At 48.8% G+C, this 26660-nt stretch overlaps 1 protein-coding gene and 1 long non-coding RNA gene across 2 annotated transcripts; one reads left to right on the top strand and one right to left on the bottom strand.

The window, feature by feature from the left end:
* Positions 1–1145: 1145 nt before the first annotated feature.
* Positions 1146–2726, bottom strand: LOC143820883 (uncharacterized). The gene is made up of 2 exons (XR_013225581.1): positions 2661–2726; positions 1146–1616 (listed from the first exon to the last, which is right to left on the bottom strand). It is a non-coding gene; the product is annotated as an uncharacterized LOC143820883 (long non-coding RNA).
* A 7207-nt stretch (positions 2727–9933) lies between these two features.
* BAMBI (BMP and activin membrane bound inhibitor) lies at positions 9934–17800 on the top strand. The gene is made up of 3 exons (XM_077303155.1): positions 9934–10280; positions 15278–15565; positions 16951–17800. The coding sequence occupies exons 1-3, from the start codon at positions 10205–10207 to the stop codon at positions 17367–17369; spliced, it is 783 nt and encodes a 260-aa protein (XP_077159270.1). The 5' UTR covers positions 9934–10204; the 3' UTR covers positions 17370–17800.
* The last annotated feature ends 8860 nt before the right edge of the window (positions 17801–26660 follow it).

The raw sequence follows: 26660 nt of genomic DNA, 5'->3' as shown, positions 1-26660 counted from the left end.
CTCTAGGTTCTATCCCTTTGGCCTTCTTAGCTGCCGTATCGCACTGGGGGCTCATATTCGACTTACTGCCCATCAGAACTCCTAAGACCCTTTCACATGTATGACTATCATGCCAGGTTTCCCGCATCTTATACATAAACATGACATTTGTATTACCCAAATCTGAACAGAAGAGGTATTCCCAAGTGTTTATCGCTCCCAAATGATGGCTGGAATTGTAAAAATGCGATTCTGTTTGCCAGTGACACCCAAGTCCCAGCAAGGCTGAAATGCTGTTGTAAATCCCGCTTCCTGCACGTCAAGTAAGCCATTTAGGAAACATTTGCATTGGAAGCTGCCCTTCCTGCCTTTCATGCAACAGCTCCCAAAACAGCAGGGGGAGGCTCCTAAGCACTTTGAAGAGCAGGTGTGAATTGGGTTGTAGTGCATATGCGGGTTTCCCCCTTCAGCGAGGAGGTGTGCTTAAACATTGGCAGACTCCGATCTGGAGAACTGGGTTTGATTCCCTGCTGCTCTTCCAAATGTAGCCAACTGGGTGACCTTGGGCTAGGCACAGTTCTCTTCTTGCAGAACGGTTGCATCTGAGCTCTGTAAGCCCCATCTACCTCACAGGGTGTCTGTTGTAGGGGAAGGAAGGGAAGGGTATTTGTAAACTGCTTTGGGAGTCCTTAGGGTAGCGAAAGGTGGGGTATTAAAAAGAAGAAGAGTTGATTCTTATATGCCGCTTTTCTCTACCTGAAGGAGTCTCAAAGCGGCTTACAGTCGCCTTCCTTTACCCCTCCCCACAACAGACACCCTGTGAGGGAGGTGAGACTGAGAGAGCCCTGATATTACTGAAGAAGAGTTGGTTCTTATATGCTGCTTTTCTCCACCCAAAGGAGTCTCAAAGCGGCTTATAGTCGCCTTCCCTTCCTCTCCCCACAACAGACACCCTGTGAGGGAGGTGAGGCTGAGAGAGCCCTGATATCACTGCTCGGTCAGAACAGCTTTATCAGTGCTGTGGCAAGCCCAAGGTCACCCAGCTGGCTGCCTGTGGGGGAGCAGGGAATCAAACCCAGCTCACCAGATTAGAAGTCTGCACTCCTAACTACTACACCAAGCAGCTCTTCAGCGGATTCCAACTCAGTCACCTTCTCCACACATGGTGATTTTCAGGTGTTTTCATCATATTCATTTTTTTAAATGGCATTAAATGATGCAAGTGTGATGAACTCCTATTTTTCAAGCACCTGCCGTCATCAGGGGACCAGGCGGTTCAGCAGGCCTCTATCAAGCCTACTTTCGATATGGAAGCCGCATTTATCACCCTTTTTATCCCAGCCCTCTTCCACGGACCTTAAAGCGGCATACAGAATGGTCCAACCTTCCATTTTAGTCACAACTCTGAGGTAAATGACGCTGAGAGATCGGGCGACTGGCTGAAAGCCTCGTTCATGGGTTGCTTCAGGACTGAGTGATACGGCTTCCAGCTGCCTTTGTCTCTTGCAACAGAACTAAGCAGGAACCTTGTGGTCTATGAAAGAGTTCATCAAATTTTCTTCCAGCATAAGCCTTCCCGGACGTGAGGTACATAGACGCAGAAGCTGAAGATCATTCCGGGGGATAGCCGTGTTGGTCTGCAATGGAACAGTTAAATCTGAGTCCAGTATTTTATTTTTATTTATTATAAAATTTATATACTGCCCCTCCCGAAAGTCGGCTTGTGCCGGTTAACAACACAGGATAAATTACTAAGGGTTAAAAGGATTAATACAATGGATGCAATAATTAACAATAAAACCAAATAAGGAATTCTTTAAAATTCCTGTCGCCAGCCAATCTGTAATCATTGCCAATCCATATTTTTGTTTCCGGAGAGAGGGGGCTTATCACAGGAAGGGGACCAATGAAGCGCCTTAGAGATGAGCAAGAGTTGAAGGGTATCCATTTTTGAGAATTAGAGCTGAGTTATTTTCTCTTAGTCCAAAGGTAAGGGGGATATCGTAAAGACTGCTTATAAAGGATGCAAAGACACCGTGCCCATCATAATCAGCTTGATAGGTGTACTTCCCAAGCATTTCCCTTTGTTCTAATCAAGCTGATTACAGTAGGCACATAGGCATGGTACCATTGCATGTTGAGCATTTCTTGCCACACCCCACCCACCATCTGACTGGGATAAAAGGACTCAGGGGTCTCCATTTCTCCACCACTCACATCTGCCCAAGGGAGCTCTGACTCTCAGAAGCCTCAACTCTGAAATGCTGGGCAGTCTCTAAGGTGCTATCAGATGCAAACTGAAAAGGTATCTGAAGGCACAGTGCAGTGAATGGAATAAACTCTTAGAATCATATAGTCATGGAGATGGAAGGGACCACCAGGGTCATCTAGTCCAACCCCCTGTGAGAAATTTGCAACTACCTGCCCACCGACAGTGAGTCTAATTTCATGCTCAGATGATACCTTGCCCCTCCCCCCAATATTAGCCTTTAAGATGGCAGCAAAACTTGTTTCTTGCAGCTGGTCCTTGCTGGATACTCTCCAACGACTGTCCCTCATGGGCTTGCAGTGTGTCCATGTAAGTGGCTCTCAGCCTCTCTCTGTTGCTCCTTTTTAGATCTAGTTGAGACTATTAAATCAGTGCAAATGGAGGCCTGCCTGCGCTGTATCTGGGAGGACACCTGGAAGCACAGGTGGGCTGGGCTGGGCAGATCCTTCCTGTGTGCTTCACTTAGTGATGTTAAGCAGACCTGCAGCTGGCGCCTCAGCCTTATTACCTCCTATTGTCATAATAGTGGCCTTTCCCCTGAGTGCATAGGCCTGTTTTGTATTTGCATTTCTCCCTTGGGGGTAAGTCTGCTGTTTGTCTACCTTTGCTTGGGCTACCATTCCCTGTGGCCCAGATCCCAGAAGCAGTTCTTGGGGAGGGGGAAATGCCATAAAATCTTCCCTATGGGCTGAGCAGAGGCATGATGTGTGGTGACTTCGGGTGTTTCTTGATACCCTGTCTGGAGCACCCTCAGTGGCACATAGTGCCAATCAGGCATATTGAACAGGGAGCGGATATGTTCAACTGCTTCTCTTCCTGGCTGCCATGTTTTGGGAATCCTGCGTTCCAAGAGCAATAAGATTTTGTTGCCTTTTGGACTGCTGAAAGCCCCAGGGACCATTCAGTCCTGTGTAGAAGAGTTAACTCCCTGGTAGTCATAAGAACATTCACAAAGCTGCCTTATCCTGAGAAAGACCAGGGATCCATCAATGTGACAATAGCCTACCCAGCCTGACATCGATGTCTTTCCCATCAGGCAAATTCTTTTAACGGCAAACACCAGGGCCTGAATGTGGAAGTCTTTTAATGTCAAGCAAATGCTCTACTCTTGATCTATGCCTCCTCCCCAAATTGTGGCTCATTGCATTCCTAAGGCCTTTCTGCATGAGATTGTGCATCCAATCTCTTGCCCAGTTTCCTTTAGACTCATGACCCTGGACACCTCCTGAAAAAGGTGGGCCCTCATTCTCTTGCCTAAAGGTAAATATTGAGGCTAATACTGGAATTTTGATTTCTTTCAATATCTTAATTGTTAAAAAAATATGACAAAATCTTTGTGAAAGCTGGTTACCTTGCACTACCCTCCCAGAATTTGTTCAGAGAAATGAGGAAAATTGTGTATTATAACAGCCAGGTGACAACAGCTCTTCCTTGGCTATTTTCTTCCTATTTGGCAAGAATAAATCTGTGCACTTACACACTAGTAAAATGTTCAAACATAAAGCTTCGACAATAACTTTCTTCTGAGGTAAAACCGGTTTTCGGAGAGACGTGTTTTTCCTGTTTACATCAAGCTACAATTGGTTCTTTTGCACTGTTTCCTTTTTGACATTCACGATACAGAAGCAGAGAGTATTTTACATTTTCTGACTGACATAAACATGAACAGAGAGACTCACTAACCCTCACAACTGTCAAAGCTAACAGAAACGGAATTCTCTCATCACGTGTCACTTCAAGATCTGGGAGTGTGAACGCAAAGATGTGCAAACAAAACCCACAACATATTCAGCATATTTCATTAGGTCAGTCTATTGCAGCTCAAGGGGGGGGGGGACATCTTGAAGCTCTTTAAGGACTAGCAGATTTAGAGAAGAATCAACTGTCTCAGGACAGAGCTCATTTTGACAGATGTCTAAAAATAAATGATGGAACCGAGGCTGTCATACTTGGGTCACGTTATGAGAAGGTAGGAGACACTGGAAAAGACAGTAGTAGTAGAGCCTGGAGTTCTCTCAGAATTATACCTGATCTCCAGGCAACAGAGATCAGCTCCCCTGGAGAAAACAGGTGTTTTAAAAAAATGGATTCTAAGGCATTAGACCCCTGCTGAGGTCCCTCCCCTCCCCACAGGCTCCACCCCCAAACCTCCAGGAATTTTCCAACCTGGGGTTGGCACCATCAGCCCTCCTTCTTTAAATGCCTGCGCTTTCTCTACTGTACTGACAGCTTTCAAGGAGGATGAGCTTGCATGAGGGCAAAACTGCCCGAGGCAAAAGAAGATACATTCACTAAATGCTGCTTTGGTGATTCTTTCCTAGATTCCCCCCCCCCCCCATCTCTATCGACAGAAAATCATTTCAGGGTGGTGGATGGAAAGGATGCCGTTTGCTGAGTGATGGCTTTTACAGGCTAATTTGGACCGGAGAGATACAATAGCAATAATCATTGCGGGCTGATAAAATCTGAGCTACGTGTTGCAATGGGAACAGGAGGCAGCATAAAGAGGGGGAAATGCTGCATTTGCATTGGCAGGAATGCAATTTTCCCCTAGGCGGTGTGGCAGCAATAACCTGGCGAGCCAAGGTGAGCCGTGCAGAAGGTGCACGTTCCCCATTGACTGTTAGCCCTTTCGCTTGTTCTGGGAGGAATAAAAGCCATCTAAGCAGAAGTCCTGGAAATGGCCAGAGGAGTCCGTCTTTGTCTTTTTCTGTAAGCTCCATTGAGCTGCTTTCAGCTTGTGGTGACCCAATGGGTTAATGACCTGCAAAATGTCCTGTCCTTTCATGAACAGACTCGCTCAGGTCCTGCCTTCAATTTTTCCTAGCGGAATTGTCTTGTCTAGGGACCCTTAATCTTCTTACAGCGGGGCCAGAGTATGCTGGCCTCTGTAGCCGTTTCCAATTCTAAGGATAGTTTAGGCTTGATTTGATTTAGAATCCATTTATTCATCTTTTTAGCAGTCCCCAGTAGCTGTAAAACTCTCTTCCAACACTACATCTCAAACCAATGGGTGCCCTGTGATAAACAGAGGGAACTGCAGAGGGTCAGGTGGGACATTGCTAGCGGTTCCGAGTGCGAGTCAGGCCAGTTACGTCTCCTGCCTTCGAGCCCCTTCTCCAACAGCACAGTGAGCGTGTTTTCTTGAGTATCAGCCCAACAAAGATGATATTTTGGCTACCAAACATTCAGTCCACTTCAAAAGACGGTGTATCTGAACAGGAGCGGTTTAAGGCTTGGCGGGGCCCTAGCAGAGTACAATTGCAGCAGGAGCAGCCGGGGGGGGGGGGGCACAGTGGAAAGGGGCGTCACTCTGAGTGTCCTTAAAGAGGAGAAATGGGGAAGGAGAGAGGCTACGGCCCTGATCCATGGGGAGAAGGCACCTTGTGGGGCCCCTGGAGGTGTGGGGCCTGTAGCAGGTGCTACGTGGATAAACTGGACCTGGTCCTGAGATTCACTTCCTCTTAACCTCAAGTATCTTAGTTGTACATGCCAGTAACTGAGTTGGTATTACACCCCGAGTAGCCACTGGGCTTATCGCTGTGCTTTTGAGTTTTGAAATTTGCATAGGCATTTCACAAACCTTTAAAATTCCGCTGCTGTTTTTCTTTCTCTGTATATAAAATCTTGCTGCCTGGGAACATCATGCATCGGACAAAGTAGCATGGCGTTTGGTGAAGGTTCAAGCTACAACAAACACCAAGATACCATCAGACTCTTTGTTATGCCTAAATGCAAAGGGGCCCAATTGTATTTACTTTTTCACTTCCTATCAGGCTAGAAGTTCCACCTGGAGAGCACAGGCGCTCATGGCTTAGCATTGTGGACTGTGACTGCCATGCCGATAAGTTCCTGGCATGATTCCTCTTTCAGTTTCTTGTCTTTCTCTGGTTTTCTAAAACAAACCTCTACCTTTCCACCTGTTTTGCTGTAAATGTCCGCCGAGATTCTGTGCCTGCTAGGGGGTACCAACCTCCAGGTGGCCCCTGGAAATCTCCCATTATTTCCATTGCTCTTCAGCCAACACAGATCAATCCCCCTGGAGAAAATGGCTGTGTTGTGTAGATTGTGACAGGATGCCCCACTGAAGTCCCTTCCCTCCTCAAATCCTGCACTCCCTGGCCCCCCAAAAACCCCTGGCAACCCTACCTATTGCATTTTTTTTTGAGGTGCAGAGACCTGGAGGATTGGACCACCTGCTTCATTTGACCCAGAGGTGCGTTGCAAGCTTCATTTGGGAGACTTCCTTCAAGTCAAAATAAAGAAGCCGTCTTCTGGTACCTTATTTCAGCCTGAGATTTTCTTTAGGTATTTGCTGCTGCTGCTGCTACTGCTTTTAATTCACATGGTGGGCAGAAGCAGGGAGGAGGGACACACAATGAGAGAGAGAGAGAGAGAGAGAGAGAGAGAGGCAGGCTTGGTTTGCTCCAGGCCACACAGTCATTACAAGGAAAGCTGCTCTCTTCGCAGTTGTAAGAGACACATCAGAGGCCCCAGGCATCAACCAGGCAGCTATTATCTTGCATTCCTTTGGGCTGCAGAACATGTCTTTTAGAGTTCTTTGTGTGGGCCTTTACCTTCTGCCCTCCTCTTTTCTTTTTTTTTCTTTTGGCAAACAATTTCTTTCCATGTTTGGAAAACACCAGCATCAGGAGCTGCCTTCTGCCCCGAGGACAGCAGAATTGTTGGCTCCAGCAGAGTCACCCCCTGCTTTTCCTCCCTGCATTGGGAGCATCAGGGATCTGCCAATGGGAGAGGCTTACTCTCTCTCCACCACCAACACCCCTCTCCAAATGAAGAGACTCATTCAGGGTGATCATTTCACATTCCAGAAAAAAGGGCAGTGACATTTCCCTGTAAGATCCTCAGACACGTTGCAAGGGTTAGTCCTAGATATATTTATACACACACAACCTAGGGGTGCCAGCTCTGGGTTGGGAAATACCAGGAGATTTTTTGGGGGAGGAAGGGGGATTATGGAGGGAGGCGCCTCATCAGGGCCTAATGCCACGCAGTCGAGCTCCCCAAACAGCCATTTCCTCCGGGAGATGTGGGTTGACTGGCACCCCTGTGGCAAAGCAGTCATATGTTTGTCCCATGGCAAGGAGAATCTGCCATCATGTTTGAATCACAGAATGTTTGAACCACAGTTCTAAAGCTTCTAAAGCTTCCTTGGGCACACTGAGCTAGTTTTAGGTTCTTGGCCAATGTCTTTATAGCCTTACATGAGAACCCTTGAGTAATAATTGTATTATTTATTTAATGTCTATACCGCCCCCCCCCCCGCAGCCCTGTTCATCATTCAGACATACAAAACACAAGGAAATCCCATTAAAACAGAATTTAAGATGAATTTTATAAAGAGCAACCAACATGCAAACGCTCAGCCAGCATAAAAGACTTTAGAGCCGTCAAATGACCCGGAGCTATAAAATGCTTGTCAAAGATCCCAAGAAAGGTGCTAAAGCAGCTGAGAGGCCTGCTCCATGGCTACCAAGCACCTAGATGGCCTTTTACATAGCTGGTTGTGGTACGTTGCTCACACATCGTTCGGTATGTCATGATGAAGCCTTCTCCTACAGATGTTGTTGTTAGGTGCAAAGTCTGTCTCTTTGAATGTGGTGATACCGTTGCGTGTGCATGCTTACAACTGCAGGCAAAGTCTGTGATCCTAGGCGTGCTTTGCAGGAATAAGCCCGACTGAACACAAGGGCAGGTTCTAAAAGTTTTCATAGAATCACAGAATAGAGTTGGAAGGGATCTCATGGGTCATCTAGTCCAACCCCCTGCACTATGCAGGACACTCACAATCCTATCGCTCATCCACTGTAACCTGCCACCCTTGAACCTTCACAGAATCAGCCTCTCTTGTCAGATGGCTATCCAACCTCTGTTCAGATGGTAAACCCACCACCTCCCGAGGAAGCCTGTTCCACTGAGAAACCACTCTGTCAGGAATTTCTTCTGGATGTTTAGGCGGAATTTCTTTTGCATTATTTTCATCCCATTGGTTCTGGTCTATCTCTCTGGGACAAGAGAGGACAATTGTGCTCCATCCTCTACATGGGACCCTTTTAAATACTTGAAGATGGTTATCAGATCCCCTCTCTGTCGTCTCCTCTCCAGGCTAAACAGACCAAGCTCCCCCAACCTTTCCTCCTATGTCTTGGTCTCCAAACCCCTCACCATCTTTGTTGCCCTCCTCTGGACGAACTCCAGCCTGTCTACATCCCTCTTCAACTGGGGTGCCCAAACTAAACCCAGTACTCTGAGTGAGGCCGAACCAGAGCAGAGTAAACCTCCCGTGATACAGCCCAAAATTTCACACACCTTCCATTGCCTGTAAGCTTTTGTCACTGGCCCCAGGGTCCTGGACTGGAAAACCTGCTTTTTAAGAGCCTTGTATTCCTAAGGATAGATTCAAATGAGTAGCCGTGTTGGTCTGAAGTAGCACAATAAAATCGGAGTCCAGGAGCACCTTTAAGACCAACAAAGATTTAGTCAAGGCATGAGCTTTCGAGTGCAAGCACCCTTCATCAGACTAAGAACTGACCATCATGACAGTCTGACTAAGAGTGCTTGCACTTGAAAGCTCACGCCCTGAATAAATCTTTGTTGGTCTTAAAGGTGCTCCTGGACTCTGAATTTATTGTATTCCTAAGTAGACAGAGATCGCTGACATGCGCTTCCAACAAATGCAGTCGCAAGCCCCGATTCTCAAAACCGCTTGACTTTGGTCAATGAAGCCAAGACAGAACGGGGCCGAACTGCCTGCCTGCCCGCCTGCCTCCTTGCTGCGAAAGTGCCCTAATAAACGAATTAGCAGCTCAGCAAGGAGAGCGCTTTGGGGCTGCTATCGATCGGGCCGGCCCTGCGAGTTCGCCCCGGTTGGTTTGGGGGCATAATGGAGCGCCTGCGTCGGTCGGTGTCGTCTCGCTGGCGCCTGGCCGCTTTCGCCTTTGCTAATTCTTGCGAAACGTCTCCAGCCGGCTCAGCTCCATCCCGACCGGCAGGCAGGCAGACTCCTTCTGGTCAAGCCGGCCGCCTGGCGAGGCTTTATTGATCAACGGAGGAGGGAGGGATGATCCGCCAAGGAAAGGCGGCTGGGGAGGAATGCTTCTGGGGGCGCCCCCCCACCAGCCACGGCCAGGACGAACTCTTAAACCAGGGGTAGTCCAACTGCGGCCCTCCAGAGGTCCATGGACTACAATTCCCATGAGCCCCTGCCAGCGTTCGCTGGCAGGGGCCCATGGGAATTGTAGCCCATGGACCTCTGGAGGGCCGCAGTTGGACTACCCCTGGTTTATACAGCGCCGCCGCCTCCCCGCGCTCGTGATTCCTTCTGGCGGGATTCAGATCCTCCCCACCGACCAGGGGGGGCCTTTGAAAGCGTCCCATTCCAAACCCCCCCCCTCCCTCCCCCCCCCCCCTCCCTCCCTCCCCCCCTCCCCGGGAGCAGCTAATGGAGCAGCCGAAAGGCGCTTCTCGGGCTCGCCCTCCTAATTGCCGCGCTCAAGCCCGGGAGAGAGCGAGACGCCCAGGCGGCGTGACGCACGCCCTCGTCCGCGGCCTGGCTCCTGGCGCCGTGAGTGACAGCGGCGCCGCCTATCAGCGGCGGCCTGGGGCGGCGGGGGGCGGGGCGAGGCGGGCCCGGCTGCGGGGCGGGCGCGGTATTTAGAGCGCGCGGGCTGGGGGGCAGCGCGAGAGGGTTGCCGGGGCTGTCATGCGCGCGGGCTGGGAGGCTTCCCCGCGAGTCGGCCGCAGAGCGTCGCCGAGCCGCCAGATGCGGCTGCCGCTGGCGCCGGGCTCGCCTCCCGCGTGAGCGGCTTCCTCCCACAGCCGAGTCCGGACAGGCAGCCGCGCGCCGTCCCTCCCGTCCCGTCCGGCGGCGGCGCGTCCTCGCAGCGTCGCCCGGTGCAGGCGAGCCCTGGAGGGAAGCGGCGGCGGAGGAGGTAAATGGATCGCCACTCCAGCTTCCTCTTCGTCTGGCTGCAACTGGAGCTGTGCGCCATGGCCATCCTGCTGACGAAAGGTGAGCGCCGCGCCGGGGGGAGCGCTGCGGACGGCCGAGAGCGGAGCGCCGTCGCTTTGACAGGGCCCGAGCAGCCAGGCGTGCGCGCCCTACAGGTCGGCCGGCTCCGAAGCCCCGCTGGCTGCCCCGCCTGGCGCTTTGCAGGGAGCCAGCCCCGCAGGCCGGGTGCGCCGGGACCGGGCGAACGGGCCGCATCGCCTCTCAGACTCGGCCCGCAGGCGCTCGGTGGGTGGGTGGGCGTGTCCGGGAGAGAGCGAGTGCCGACCGGGGGAGGTTGGCACCCGGGGCAGGGCCTGGAGCGCTGCAGCCGGGGGGCTCGTGGCATCGGGGCCCCCACCGAAAGGGCAGCACGGGGCGCGGGAGCTCCCCGGAAGATCCGCTGGCACGGTCCTTCCGAGGCCTTTCGCCCGGCCTTGCTCCCGAGTCGACCAGTGCGGGGCGAGGGCCCTGCCAAGGGAAGCAGCCGCGGAGCCACGTGGGGAGCACGGCGAGGGGGCTGCCGGGGTCAGCGGGAGGGGAAGTTCGGCGCTCTGGCCTCGCAGCCCGGCGGCCGCGGCCTCTCCACGTCCCGCCCAGGAGCTGCCGGCCGGGCCCCTGCTTCCCCCCCTCTCGCGGCCCGAGCGGGGATTTTCCTCTGCTGCGCCTCCCCGGGCGGGCGGGCGGGCGAGGCTGGGTGCGCGGGGCCGCCTTTGAAGCGCGCTGCCAAGGCCTGGGGAGCGTGTCGGGTTTCCTCGCGGGCCGGGCCGAGCCGAGCCTCGCAGGCCACAACAAGCTCGCCTCTTCGGGGAAGCGCCGCCGCTTGCGTTGCCTGCCCGCCGCTGCCCGCCCCCCGCGTGGCCGGCCGGGATGGCCGGAGGGGCAGGCGGCGGTGGCAGGAGCTGCCCGAGCGAGGTGGGCCGGTGGCGGAGGCTGGGCCGGGCTCCTCCCCGGGCACCTCGGCGCCCTCCCGACTTAATTAGTCCTGCCTCAGCGCATTTCCAGCGCCACAGCCACGAAGCTTCTTCAGAGCCCTTGAGGAAAACTGTATTGGAATGTGACTGAAAATGGCCCACCTCGCAGGGAGGTTGTGAAAGGCGCAGCCCGAGCCTAGGTCTGTGCAATGAGAAGTTCAGACCAGCCTCTTACAACAGCCATGCCGAGGGTGACTTTCCTTCCACAGTAGGCTTATTTAGTACATTTTTAAAATCCTGAGAGCTTAAAGCTATGTACATCTTTCTCCCTGCCTCCCCTTTATCCTTGCCAAACAACCTTTTGAGGTAGTTCTGCCAAGAGAGAGAGAGAGTAAGAGAGTGAGAGAGTGACGGGCTCAAGGTCAACCTGGGCTAAGGGTTTGGACCTCCCAAAATACTAGCCTAGGAGCAGCCAAAGTGTGGCTCTCCAGATATCCATGGACTACAAGTACAGTGAGCCCCTGTCAGTTGAGTTAACATTGGCACATGCCGTCAGGGGCTCATGGCAATCTGGAGAGCCATGGTTTGGCCGCCCCTGTAGTAGCCTGATGCCCTCACCTCCACACCAAACTAGCGTTGGGCATGAATTGTTTCAACAGGCTGTTGCAGAATTGGAGGGAGGGAGCTAATAATCACAAACAGTCCAATCCTAAACTGAGTTGCCCTGTGAAACACTGGTGCTCATAGCCTGGGTTGTCTATTTTTTTTTCCTTTTCTGCCATTGAAAAATGCAAACTTTTTTTTTAATAAATAAGGAGAGGAAAGTCAATGTCTCTCTCTGTAATTGCCACATTTTGTGGAGAGGAGGTTAAAGGATAAGCTAGCACAGTGCTGATGTGCTACAGTATTTATTTATTTTGGAAGGAAGGGTGTAATTAACCCCAAATAACAGCCCTGGAAGCAAGCAGAGGGGAGGCTTCTGGCTCCATCAAAGCTGGCCCCAGAAAAAGGAGTGACAGAGAGTAATGTGCAGGTTCAGATACTGAAACAATGTGCCTGATAATGATATAATTAGGGGATCAGAGACTTCTGGCTGCTGTCGACTTCAAACGCTTTAAGAGAAGCCTGCAGTCTCTCCTGTAGTCACCTTGACTAAAAGCAGACTTTTCTTCTTAAAAAAAAAAAAGCTACATACAGTAACAAGAAAGAGGAGGGGAACAGAAAGGGCATTGTTCACTGTTTGAAAATACCAAATACCCTCTTTGGCCTTTTGCATAGCTCAGGAAGAAACTTTATGAATTGATAGAAATAAAACTTGCACTTAAAAAACATAGTACAAGAACTCCATTCTGTTCCTCTAAGGAGGGGAGGGGGGAGGGAGAGAAATGTGGCTCTAATTAAAACGGAGTAATAACCCGATGACTAGCCTGTCATGTTTTGTTTATAAGACTGTCTTGGGTCAGGAAAAGACAGAATGTTAAACAGAGGCGCATAAACTATTAAAACAAAAAAACGTTTCAGTATTCCTGTTTCCTCTGCTTGTTAGTATGTAAGGCCCAGGGGGAAAAAGAAGGAAGGAATACTGGTTTGTCCAAACTTCTTTTGGCGTCTTTTTTAATTAATATGTTCCTTTGTAGCTTGTCCATACCTTTATAAGGGGTGACCAGCATTTGTGGTGAAGCTAAGCTGTTTTAGAAAAGGATGTTGGGAACCCCCTGTGATGTGCATCAGGGAAGGACATCTTTTGAGGGACAAGGAGAAGTCCCTTAAATTCAGATGGTTTGGATCTCCTTGAGACCAGATCCTGAAGGAGGAGACATTTAGGCATCCAGAAGGGAGACATGAGAGAGGTTGAACTAACTTGTCATCATGACATTTGAACAAAGACCTTTAAAAAATTTACTCTGAATATTCACATTGGTGGAAAACCTCAAGGGACTGGGAAGCTTGCAAACTTTATAAGCAACCGGCTGTAAATGAAACGGCAGGTTTTTATTATTTGGTGAAGTCTTTCAGGGACGGAGTGCAGGGAACGCTTCCTCTCAAACTAGTTTTTTCAGTGCTTACTAAGCTTTTGAACTTCATGAATTCTTCATAGCTTTCAACTCTCGCTATACGAGTCTCGCTTGCTTGTCACAAAGTACAGGGCACTGCCGTCATTTGGCTTTGATTAAGCAGTTTATTAAAAGAGAAGCAGACGTTTTACGATGCAAAAACCCCAACAGCATCGTACGGAAACATGCATTTAAGAGCATTCTGGAAAGGGCTCAGCCCCCTTCTCCCTTAGGGTTGCTTTTGTTTTTTTGCAGTCCGCATCCTAAGCAGAGATAGAAAGAATCCTCTTGGATGTGACACAATATAGCCTAGATGCAAACAGGCCATAAAAACAGCTCTTGGTACCTTCTTTGTGCACAGAACTGTTGATTTACCATGTTGCTGAGAGCTTGTTCTCCAAACAATAATGACAGTAATAAAAACAATAATGCTGAAATTCTATTGGGGAGGGGCACAGGGAACTTAAGGCTCCCCAGTTCTGCGGTGCTCACCTGCAATGGTCATTTCTGGAAGCTTGAGGAGATTCCAGTTTCATTGCGATGCCCTGAACTGATTCAGCAGATTCAAGCTGCAGCAAGGAGAAAAGGTCTGTAGTAAAATGAATACATTTGAGAATGCCCTTTTTTTGGGGGAAGCGCAGTTTAAAGCACTTCCTTCAGGAATTTTTGAGGTTTCCTGTGCGTTTTTATTTCATACAAACAGTAGAAGATTTTCAGTCTAAACGTTTACCCTTCTTGACCACATGATGGATTGCATAGAGTGGAGGCAGGGGAGAGGGGGCTTCAGTGTAGCTGTTGCCCCCCCCCCTTCTTGATGAACTTAGGTTGGAAGAGGTTGATTTTGGCAAGTCCTCCCCCCCCCCCCCTAAAGAAGTTGTAAACTACACAATTCCTGTTCCATCATGAAGACTAGAAGATCTTTTGCATGGGTAGCTAGCTCCTTTTTGCAAAGAAGAGGCAGTCAACCAGATGCTAGGAGGAAAAGAGATTCTCCAGTGTGAGACTTCCAGTAATATGGTGTGTAGCTCCTGCTGGAGTCAGGATGCTAGACAAGACGGAGCGCTTACAGAGAACATCCTGACTTTTTTTAAAAAAGTGATTTTAGTCCATCATTTCATAAGGTGTTGGCTAAAACTCTTAAAACATTGGCACTGAACCCAGCAATAGTAAACATTTCTGCCATTCTGGTCAAATATTTATGCACGGCAGAATTAAAGTGAGTCTGGCTCTTTTTTTAAAACGCAGGGTTGCTTTACGGAGGCATTTTATGGAGGCAGTGAAATGTGATGTTAGCATGTTTGGGGGAAATACCATAAATATCTGTTATGTTAAACAGCAGATTTGCAGAAATGGAGAATGGGAGCCATTGCAGTCCAAAGACCAGAAATGAGTTGGTATGCAGGGGTGACTTGATTCACTGCCTAGGAAATGCATAGAATTTATGGCGCTACCGCTATCACATAGATGTGTTATTTGATGGGATGGTATCCTGGGCACGGCTGGCTACCTTTCTGCCATGATGTTTGGCCCTTTGCTGTGCAACCCTATATTCTGCATGCAACCCTGTAACAGTGCAAGGAGCACAGAGTTACTCAGCTGGCCGTCTGATTTCTGTACCGGGGGCTTCACCTCGATATGACCCCCACCCCACCACGAAAGGTCACCATCACATTCTTGGGTGCACCTGGCCTTATCAGTAGTCTTGTGATGCAGAGGATTCATGGTGTTACTGCCACAGCATTGATGAACACCTCTAGCCAGCCTGATATGGCTTTACTGTGTTAGATTAGAATCTGGGAGAACTGGGTTTGAAGTTTTGCTTTGTCTGCATAGCTTGGTGGTCATCCTTGGACATCTCTCTCTCTCTCTCTCTCTCTCTCTCTCCCCCCCCCCCGCCCTCCGTGGGGGGAGAGATACTTGTCAACTGCTTTGGGCCCCACTTGGAGGAAAAAATGAGATGACTATCTGAGTTCTTAGTGCTGAGTTGCACAGAAGTCAGGGATTGAGAACAGGGGCAGGGTAACACGTCTCACCTTTCCTCTTTCTGTTGCAGGTGAAATTCGATGCTACTGTGATGCCGCACACTGTGTCGCGACAGGCTATATGTGCAAATCGGAGCTCAACGCTTGCTTCTCCAGGCTCCTGGACCCACAGAACACCCATTCCCCACTCACACACGGCTGCTTGGACTCTCTTACGAGCAAACCAGACATCTGCCAAGCCAACCAGGCACAAAACCACTCTGGCCCCACCATACCCACTTTGGAGTGTTGTCATGAGGACATGTGCAATTACAGAGGGCTTTACGACGTTCTATCTCCTTCCAGAGGAGAACCTTTGGGTAAGAAGAGCTCAAAACTAACCCCCCCCCCAATGAAGCCAGGCTTGCTTGTATGTCTGCTGGTGGTTTTCAGTCTTAAATGTAACAGGGCTCATCGGAGGGAGGGGAGCCTGTGGGTGGATTTATTCCTGTCTTAGATAGCATTTTTGTCTAGATAAGCATGAGACATACAGCTGCCTCCCTTACCCTTTTTCACTGACCTGGAATCTAGCTAAGGAAAGCTAGTTAATGTGGCAGGGTGCCTTAAAAGCTGACATGATGGGGAAAAGTACTGATGCTTGAGCTTTAAAGAAAGAAAACACAAAACCTCAGTTTTGAACCATGCTGTTTATTGCATTTTTCTATGTCAAAGTATAACTATTAAAAGGAGGAGAATCCCAACAAGAGTCTCTGATTGCATAGCATGGATCCTTGGCTTGATGAAACTTGGTGCTGTAATTCCTGTGATGCCCTGGGGCAGGTTACTGGAGAGGCAGCTTACTTTTCCCCCTAAATAAAGATTCTCCAGCTCAGGGTTCCTTCATTTAATTCAGCATTTGCTGGCAGGGGCTCATGGGAATTGTAATCCATGGATATCTGGGGAGCCATAGTTTGGCCGCCTCTGCGAAAGATACTAATTAAAATAACTGGAATTGTGCAGTACTACGATTTGCATTTCCTGGCTCTTGAGTTCGTGTGTGTGTGTGTGTGTGTGTGTGTGTGCCATTATATTTTTCAGTAAGCCTCCCCAAATGCATGCAGGACCATGCATGTATAATTCCATATCTTAGACCCACTACAGGTTAACCCTCAGCGCTGAACTAGTTGCCAGATCTACTGCTTTTCCTTCCTAAGTCACCGAATAAGTCAAACGGTTAAGTCATATACAGAAATCACTTTCAAATCACTTTCATGAAAAGAGCTTTTCAAAGGCCCTTGTAAGCTAAGAAAACATAAACAGTTGGGGAAACTAGCATGGAAACTGTGACTTTAAGCTGTCAGTGGTATGTTTTCGTTGTAGAACAAAGTTTGAGTCCAACCAGCAAAGTTTTATTCCGGTTATATAAGCTTTCATGTACGTGCATGCTTTGTTAGAGACAGTGCATGCACACGAAAGCTTACACCTTGCATAAAACTTGGTTGATCTTAAAAGGTGCCACTGGGCTTGCTTTGTGCTGCTGCTTCAGACCAGCACGGCTTCCCACCTTCCTGGAGAGGTGGCATAACATTTTCCTCAATAACCTACCAGGAAAACTGTGTACTGCTTTTAACATTATGGGCCAATGCAGACCACACTTGAGGCCTTGTAGTTGCTGAAGGCTGACTCTTCTTCATCTGGCTCTGCAAGTTTCTAGGTGGGATGTTGAACCTTACATTTTCTTCCCCCCCATTTTGATTTCTCGCAGGGCAAGGGAGCAGATACCAGCACGACAACAGCCGGAACCTCATCACGAAGGTCCAGGAACTGACCTCCTCCAAAGAACTGTGGTTCAGGGCGGCCGTCATCGCCGTCCCCATCGCTGGCGGACTCATCCTGGTGCTCCTCATCATGCTGGCTCTGCGCATGCTCAGAAGCGAGAACAAGCGGCTGCAAGACCAGCGGCAACAAATGCTCTCCCGTTTGCACTACAGCTTTCACGGGCATCCTTCCAAAAAAGGGAAAATGGCCAAATTGGACTTGGAATGCATGGTGCCCGTAACGGGGCACGAAAACTGTTGCATGACGTGCGATAAAATGAGACAGACGGACCTCAGCAATGACAAAATCCTTTCGCTTGTCCACTGGGGGATGTATGGCAGGCATGGGAAGCTGGAGTTCGTGTGATCACGCCTTCAGCTTTTATCTCTCTCTATATATCTATCTATCTATTTTTAAATTTTTGTTTTTAAAATTACTAGGAAAATTATTCAAAGGCCTTTGGGTTCTGCTGGACAGGAGCACTTTACATGGGGAGAAGCCTACACACATTAACCATCGTTTAAAAAAAAAAAGGAACTAAAGGATCTCTGCAGAAAGAACCTTGGACACATCTTCTGAAGGATTCCAAAAGTTAATCTTATTTGCACAGAGTAAATACACTCAAAATGGGTGGTTTGCTTTTAAAATTATGAAAGCAAAAAATGAGAAGTTATACACACTGTTAACCAGGGTTGTCTGAGCTGTAGGGAGACGGGAATTGAGTTATCCTGTTAAACTGTATGCAAGTTCTGATGTAAAGATTTTTTTTAAAAAAAATATATTTTGTCTGAAACTGATTTGTGGGCTTGTGTGTGTGAAACAATGGGAACTTAACGAGTCGCTTAAGCCAGGCTTTCTCAACCAGGGTTTTGTGAAACCCTGAGGTCTCTTGACATCCCTGGAAAGTGTTTTCCGAATGGAAGGGAGTTAATTTATTTTAATACATTTTAAAAAAATTTGTTAAACATTTATCGTGATATTGACCCTATATGGTCATGTTGACCTACCCATCCCTTCCAAAATGGCCAATGATGGGCCTGGAGGGGGTGGAAAGGGGAGGAGCCCCAGATGGGCGTGTACATAGCTATGCTGCTCGATTCTGCACGATTGTGCCACTTCTGGGGTTTCTTGAAGAGGCTTCAAGGGTTTCTGAATGGCAAAAAAGTTGAGAAAGGCTGACCCAAGCAATCATATTCTAGCCCGATCTTGGAAGATAAGCAGTGCTAGCCTGGATAGTATTCGGATGGGTGACTACTCTGGGAGTCCAGGGTTGCTGGGCAGAGACAGGCAATGGCAAATCACCTCTGTTAGTCTTTTGCTTTGAAAACCACGGGGCGGCTGTAAGTCGGCTACTGTCACTTGCTAGCACTTTCTACCACCGAGTTCACATACAGAGTGTCTTTCCTTTCTTCTGTTAACCGTGCAATTGGTTTCCTCCTGTCCCGGGCGGTCCCTGTTCCTGCAGAGGCTGGCAACGGCTTCGTTTTCCCATCAGATGCTAACATGTAGCTTAGTTGATTCAGTAAATTCTTATTTAATGGCAACGCAGAGGGTGGCAGGGATGGCAGACTTCTGTATTTCTCCAGGGCCCTAAGCAACCTGGCTACAACTCAGACAGGCCAGGCAGTAATAAAAGTTGGCATCCGCTAGCAGGAAAACCTACACATGTAGGGTGCTCGTGGAGAGCTGGAGTTTATTCTCTACAGGAGGTGTGAGAAATAAATGTGATTCTTGCAACATCCCTCCAAGAGGCAGTTCAGCAGGAGTGCTAGTCTTTCCGAAAGTGCGCATGACACATCGATACATGATTAGCATGTAGTATGTATGGAGTTGTTACATTTTGAGTATAACTGGAGATCGAAACTTTTTTTTTTATCCCAAACTTCTTGAATCCAAAGTGCGGCTGCTTCAGGGAATAGGGTGTGGCTTGCAGGCTACCATCCCTGTAACTAGAAATGCATTCTTGGGAAGAAGGTTAGTCTGAACTATACTCCTTGAACCACTAGATTTCCACAGGCAGAGTTTTCTTCTCACTGAGAAGTATTAATACGACGGGAGGGAAAGTGGCAGGGTACCTAGCCTGAGCTTATTGGAAGCTGAGCATCAGTGTTTGAATGGGAGACCACCCAAGCAGATTGCAGAGGAAGGCAATGGAATCCTAGAGTGGGAAGGGGCCCTACAGACCACCTCGTCCAACCCCCTGCTCAATGTAGGATCAGCCTCAAGCAGGCTTTCTCAGCCTGGGGTTTCTTGATGGCCCTGGAAGGGGTTCTGGAATAGGGGGAAGTTAATTAATTTTAATATGTTTTAAACATTATCTATTGATATTAACCATATATGGTCATGTTGACCTATGCCCCCCCTCCCAAAATGGCCAATTATGGGCCTGGAGGTAGGGGAGGAGCCCTGGGTGGGCATGGCCACAGCCGTGCTTCTCAACCATATTCTGTGCGATCGGGGCCACCTCTGAGGTTTCTTGAAGCCTGAAGAATGTTCTCAATGGTAAAAAAGTTGGGGGGTGGGAAGGCTGGCCTGAAGCATCCAGGAGACTTGGTTTTTGTGCTCTGCTTTCCTCCATGCTAGGGGGTCTCAAAGGGGCTTACAACCACCTTCCCTTACCCCCCCCCCCCAGAACAGGCAGGTAGTTCTGAGAGGACCATGACTGGCCCAGGGTCACCCAGCAGGCTTCAGGTGGAGGAGGAGGAGTGGAGAACCCAAGTGGCTGCTTTGGGTCTTCTTTCCACTGAATGTAATTTGGCCCCTAATTTAAGGTGACCAGATTGTTCCACTTTTGGAGGGACATCTGGGGGTACCTGGCAAATTGTACTTATGTTGCAAGTAAAAAATATATATTACAACACTATTTTTGCGTTCTATGAAAATTTTTGTTGCTCCATATAGACCAAATTTTTAATCAACAACACCCCCCCCCCCCGGTCAATAGTGTCCCACTTTACCAATGTTAAAATCTGGTCACCTTACCCTCATTGTTTCCCCCTGACCTCTCTATTGCCCAGCGATTCAACTCCCTATTTCCCTTAGGGTTGCAGCAGCAGAAATGAAAACAATCCTATTCTTCCGGGGAAGTTTAGAGGGGCAGATTATAAAAAACCGCGGCGGAAGCTTTTAAAACTTCGGCTAGCTGTGTAGGTAAAAGTTTATTGCCTCGAACGGCGGGGTTGGAGCTGCGTACAAAACGAGGATAACCATAAAGCCTGCTTCACCGACTCCAGGTTTCGGCTTTCAGGCTGTGGCCCTGAGCCAAAGTGAAATGAATTGGACTTGTGCATCTGAAATCAATGGGACTGAAGTGTGATCGGTCTTCCGTGGATCGGGGTCCATATGTGTGTGTTTTCTGGTAGCTATTTAGACAACATTGTGAAATTGTGATTGTACTCCTGTTTCTGTGGTGAATCAAATGCAATGATGGGTTGGGCACTTGTCCACACCCAGTGCCGTAAATCAGCATGGGAGACATATGTGGAACAAAATAATGCAGTTTTTAACTTAGGGTAGTCAGTGCTGGGTTGGGAAAAACCTGGAGACTTTGGGAGTAGAGCCAGGAGTGGACAGGATTTGGGGTGGGTGGGGAGGGACCTCAATGGGTATAATGCTATGGAGTCCACCCTCCAAAGCAGCCCTTTTATCCAGGGGAACTGATCTCTTCAGCCTGAGAGGAGCTATAATTCCAGAGGACTGGCATCCCCAATGGTTCTTATATGCCGCTTTTCTCTACCTGAAGGAGGTTCAAAGCGGCATACAATCCCCTTCCCTTTCCTCTCCCCACAACAGACACCCTGTGAGGTGGGTGAGGCTGAGAGAGCCCTGTCATTACTGCTCGGTCAAAACAGCTTTATCATTGCCGTGGCGAGCCCAAGGTCACCCAACTTGGCTGCATGTGGGGGAGCAGGGAATCAAACCCCACATGCCAGATTAGAAGTCCGCACTCCTAACCACTACAACAAACGGAGAGACTGTTTCAGCGCTGGGGCTGTTGGGGAGGGGGACACGATCTCAGATTGGCTTTTAATTATTGAAAATCCTGGCAGGTAATAAAAATTCTCAAATGCTGGGAATGGCTCAAATTGTGGAGGAAGACCTTTGTCAGCTGAACTCTCTTGCTGAGAATATTCTCCTCTTCACTGTTCCGGCACCCGTAATGTTTGGACAAGGCCAGAGGTGAAAGTTTGGGGCATGAGCCAAAAGTTTCTAGAAGCTCTGCCCTCTGTGGCCCAGGCCTTCAGAGGAGCTGGTATCCCAACTCCAGACATGATACTGTCTGCATATAGGATTTATTCCCTTCCCTTTTTTCAGGTGTAAGCTGCTTTGGATCCCTGGAGGGCGAAAGGCGGGACACAAATACATAAATAAACAGTGTGTTGAATAAATGGGAAACCACAGACACAGGCTGTTGCTGCTTTCGCTCTTAGGTCAGCAGCGATTCCATGATCACCTTCTGAATGGCAGAAAGAGAATATATTTTCATAATTGTGAATGGAAGAAAAAAATCCTGAAAGGGGAGGGGGGACCTACTCTAGTCTAAAATGCAGCTTTGGTTTCATTTGTGTCCCTTCCTGGCTTTCCCCTCTGAATTTCCCCCCTTGTCCTTGTATTTTAAGCAACAAAAGTGTTGTGGGTTTCCTTATGCCTCTTCTGATTCCAGTCTTCCCAGCATTTTCTTAGGCCTCTTCTTGACTCCTGCTTAACTGATTCTATTAAAAAGCCCTCGCACCACAGGGGGGTTGACCTCCTTCTGAAATACTGAATGTGTCTGCTTTGCTAATCACAAAGCGTCCCTCCTTGAAAGGGCCTGTAAATCTGGTTTCAATATTGGGTGATTACAGGCTGAGTGAGGCGTTTGAAAGGAACCAGCCCCTTCTGGTAGCTGGGGCACTGGGCAGATTTATCTGGGTGGCAAATCAGGGGCTCACCAGCAATCTGACTTTACTCCAGTGTTTACAGCTGCCAAAACCAATAAATCCCATCCAGATTAGTTTGCATGTAAGTGAGATCAGAATCCAGCCCAAGAGGTTCAGCGGAGAAGGCTTTGTTTTCTTTTGCTTCAGGGCAAAGAGCAACTGAGAATTCCCCCACCCCTGCGCTTTCCTGTGAGTAGGGGAGGCCTTCGGAAAACCAAGCTTTTTGTTCACCCTGCAGCACTTCTATTCCGATACTTATGGCTGATGGGCAGTAGATTCAGGGTGGACAAAAGCCCTTCCTTGTGTGCAGCGGAACTCACTGCCACGGTGGGTCATGGCGACGGACAATTGAGCTTTAGACGAGGATTAGCAAATCCAGGAAGGTTAGGATCACAGTACATACGCAGTCATTGGTGTGCATGTGGGGGCGGGACAAGGTTGCCACAGGGGTCTCTGCAAGGAACAGGACGGTGGACCCGAAAGATTGTTTGTTCCTGAAAGGCTCTTCTTATATTCCCTAGTTAACTTATCCCATTGTAGATTGAGCTGGGATTTCACCAGGAATGGCTTGCTTTGGACGGTTTGTGTCTTCCCATGAGCACTTTGAGGTATGGAGTGAAAGGATATGGCTCTTCCCCATTCATCTTATCGGTTCATTGACACCTGACTGCCAGGGATGCTCTTCATGGTTCTGACTCTGAAACTCTTGGGCAAAAGTCCAGAATACATACATTACAAAAACATATTTTGAAACCGTTCGAAGCAAACAAAACCACTTAAAACCAAGCTAAAATACACATGCAGTACAATAACATAACACAAACACGCAAAACATTACAGCAAAACAAAAATACAGAGCAGCAAAGAGGATCACTGAAGGAACTCCAGAAGATACGAGAAAGTTTTCACCTGGTGGTGGAAGATGGCAAGAGGACAGGTGAGTCTCTCTGGGGAGAAAGTTCCAGTGTTTTGGTGCCACAACCAATAAGGCCCTCTTCCAGGTTGCCACCGGCCTGATCTCAGAAAGTGAGGGCATGCACGCAGCACCTCAGAGGATGACCATAGTGGTCTGGTAGGTTATAAAACGAGTAGAAGTCCTCCAAGTATATTAGTCCCAAGCCTTATAGGGCTTTCAGGGTCAACAGCAGCATCTTGAATGATCTTCGGAAGGAGACTGGGAGTTAGTGTAGAGGGAACAAGACTGGAGTGATATGGTCCATACAACCCACTCCAAACAACATCCTGGATGCAGCATTCTGTGCCAATGGAAGTTTCTCAACACTTTTTGCATACTTCAGTGTTAGGCCTGATTGATGGGTCCTCACAAAACCAGATCTTCTGTCTCTGCACCAACTATCCCTTGATAGAAAAAGGTTTCCGTTACTTGGGCCAACTTTCCCCTGAATGGGTTCCTGGTGCATGCTGGTGTTGGGTATCTAGACTTATGGTTGCCCTGTTACTCCATGAACACCACTCTTTTGCTCTTCTCCATCCTTTACACCAGGGGTAGTCAACCTGTGGTCCTCCAGATGTTCATGGACTACAATTCCCACGAGCCCCTGCCAGTAAACGCTGGCAGGGGCTCTTGGGAATGGTAGTCCATGGACATCTGGAGGACCACAGGTTGACTACCCCTGCTTTACACAATGAATTTACTAGCCTTTAAGAAACCATAGGATTCTGCTGTTTTATTAGAAACTAGAACAAGCTTGAAAAACAGGCATTCTAGCCACCTAGAAGTGGTCTCCCAAAGAGAATAAGGGACCTCCAAAGTTTCAGAATTCCATCCTCACTTGAATGCAAATTCCAAAAAGGTATTGGAGACCCAAATGATCCGGAATGCTGGGATGGATACAATTTTTTCAAGCGCATAGCCCTACAACTCCTTGAAGGGTGAGTGGGAGAGAAAAGTGACAAAAACTAGACTGTGGCGAGTGCCCAGTTGTGAAATAGCATTAAAACCAGCGTGTGTCCAACATGATAAGAACCAATAACTAATCACATGACTGACATAGACAGAGCCAGATGAGGGCAGAATTCGGCCCCCTGACTTCAAGGGCAGTATCAGAAGATTAATTCCTGTAGAACAAAGCCCCGTTGTCACAAAGAGGCCATAGTAATGAAAGCCAGCCAGAGAGAATGGATGTGTCTGAGGTAAGCAAGATTCTCACATTATTGAATTTTTGAAATAGTTTCCCTTGAGGCATCAATGGAGTCCCTTTTTGTCAGTGCGCCTGATCGTATATTGTGAGCAGTGGGGCTCTTCTCGCTCTAGCTATAGGGTTTCATTTGAAACTGGGTAGGTTGAGTCAACTGTCTTATGAGATTGCCATAAAAATAACAGTCCGTCCTCCCTCTCCCCCAGCGGATTACAGTTATCTCTCTTGGGGAGCCTGATGTCTCCAACGATATGAACCCAGGCTCCCTCCAAATAAACAAACAGCGTCCTTTCTTTTGTTTCAGCTGTAGACTTTGTTTCCAGCTCTTGTAAGCCCTGTGGGGGAAAGTCTGAGGCAAAATAAACAGCAAATAAAAGAAGCAAAAGGAGGTGTGGCCATGGTCTCTCTCTCTCTCTCTCACAACACACACACACACTCATGCATATGCACACAGAACAGAGGTTGCTTTGGCCAGCCACCCTCCCTTCAAAAGAGAAATCGAGTTCTTGGCAACTAGTTCCGGGAGAAGACGCTTTGCCTCCCATGTTCAGAAGCCGAAACAATGAAAAACACCTCCACCGTTGCGCTACACAATTGATGATATCTTTGAAGCATTCTGATATTTTTAGAAAGAGGCCAAGGCCTGCTGGCCCAGGCCCAAGCAGCCATACAACTAGTTCAGCTGCTCTATGAGCCAATGATGGGTGCCAAGTTCAGAGTGATTAGATGCTGGTCCATGGGCAGGTCCCTGGTGAGTCAGAGGAGGGAGGCTGGTAGACTCCTTTGGATCCATGGGTGGTGGAGCCGACAGCCTGAGCGTTCAGCCCTGTAGCTGGGTCTGCTGGGCCCTGTGGCTGAGCGTGGCCTGGGCTTCTAGGGCCAGGGAGGTGCGAGGGAACCTCTTAGAGAAGCAGGCAGGAGAGACATCTGTTGAGTTGTCTCATCCTGTCTTCTTTTTCTTTAGCTATGCTGACTCAACCAAGACTGATTGGGGTAGATGTGGAGAAACTATACAGAAGAGTGCCAAAAATTAGTGGTCTTCAACCAGTTGGGGCTGCCTGGGGGGTCATTTAGCCCCACTTGCTTGGTTGTGGAACCTCTAGAGGAGGCTTTCTCAACCAGGGTTTCTTGACAGGCCTGGAAGGGTTTCCTGAATAGGTGGGAGTGAATTAATTTTAACGTATTTTTAAACTGTGTTAAACATTTATTGGGGGGTATGTGGCTATGTCGACCTGCCCCCTCCTCCCAAAATGACCAATGATAGGCTTGGAGGGGTTGAGAAGTGGTATGTCTACAGTGATGTGGTGGGGTTTGTGTGTCTACAGTTAAGCTTCCCAACCATATTCTGCACGATCGCGCCACTTCTGGGGTTTCTTGAAGCTGGCAGACTATTTCAGGGATTCCAGAATGGTAAAAAGATTGAGAAAGGCTGCCCTAGAGAGCTGCTCTCCTCCTACCTTTGGGGAAGGCCTACTGTTTGTATACCCGCCTGAAGAATAAAAGAGCTGCACCTCCAGCCTCTCTTTGCATGTGTGGCAAGCAGAGCAGAGGAGTGGCAAAGTGAGATCATTTCATGGTTGGCAGACTTTCCATATTACCAGTTTTAAAACTTATTTATTAACCGCTGTGTCTCGTGAGACTCAGGGCGGTTCACAGCAGAGTAGAACATATACAAATAGTATAAAAATATAAATTGAAATAAATACATTACATTCGAATATTAAAGCAGAGGTTGGACAGTTGCTCCCTCTCTTCTCCTTTGCCAAATGCTGGAAACTCTAGCCTAGCTGTGTGTGTCCTCGCTCATACAGTGCGGTGTTTCCTTGTACGTCTCTTGAGGGCCAACCTTAAGAAAATAGATGAAGGGTAAATCTTCCCCTTGCCCTGCTGGCCAGTATCAAGGGGCACATCTTGGCTAAGTAGTCTTAACCATCTTGTTTAACAACGGGTGGGGTGATCTCCTTGTTCCAGCTGCATGCTAATAAAGCCATGGGCCTCCTCCTCCGAAATGTCCCATTTGCTTAGTGCCGGGGCGTGCAGCGGCCGTCCCCTTTCATCAGGGCCACAAGATTTATGCTGCTGTTTTTCATGGCTATCAGCAATGAATTAGCCTCCTTCAGCTGAGTTCTGATTAACCGGAGCTGATCAGCCCAACAGAGGGGTTGCCCACTGGTTGCCCGAGGCCTGCTGTCTGTGCTGCCGTGCCGGTCCTCTGTGGATCACCCTCGTAGCGAGGGGCTTAGTGCCACAAGCTGATAGGCCCAGGTGTGCAAGGTGAACACTGCGCAAAATAACATAAGGCAGAGAATGTGAGCCCGCCGAGGGTACATTTTTTCAGCCTGAGGACTACTGTTGACTCGTGTTACCAGGTCTCCCTGGGCCACTGGTGGGGTAGGGTTGCCCGATTCAGGCTGGGAATCCCCTGGATTTGGGGGTGGAGCTTGGGGAGGACAGAGACTTCAGTGGGATGCAGGGCCATAAAGTCCACCCTCCGTTTTTCCTGTTGAGGGGAGAGGAAGGGAAGGCGATTGTAAGCTGCTTTGAGACTCCTTCTGGTAGAGAAAAGCGGGGTATAAAAA

The sequence above is a fragment of the Paroedura picta genome, chromosome 11 (genome assembly GCF_049243985.1).
Source record: "Paroedura picta isolate Pp20150507F chromosome 11, Ppicta_v3.0, whole genome shotgun sequence".
Lineage (NCBI taxonomy): Eukaryota > Metazoa > Chordata > Lepidosauria > Squamata > Gekkonidae > Paroedura > Paroedura picta.
The sequence above is the reverse complement of the archived record's forward strand: the minus strand, read 5'-3'. Positions and strand labels throughout refer to the sequence as shown.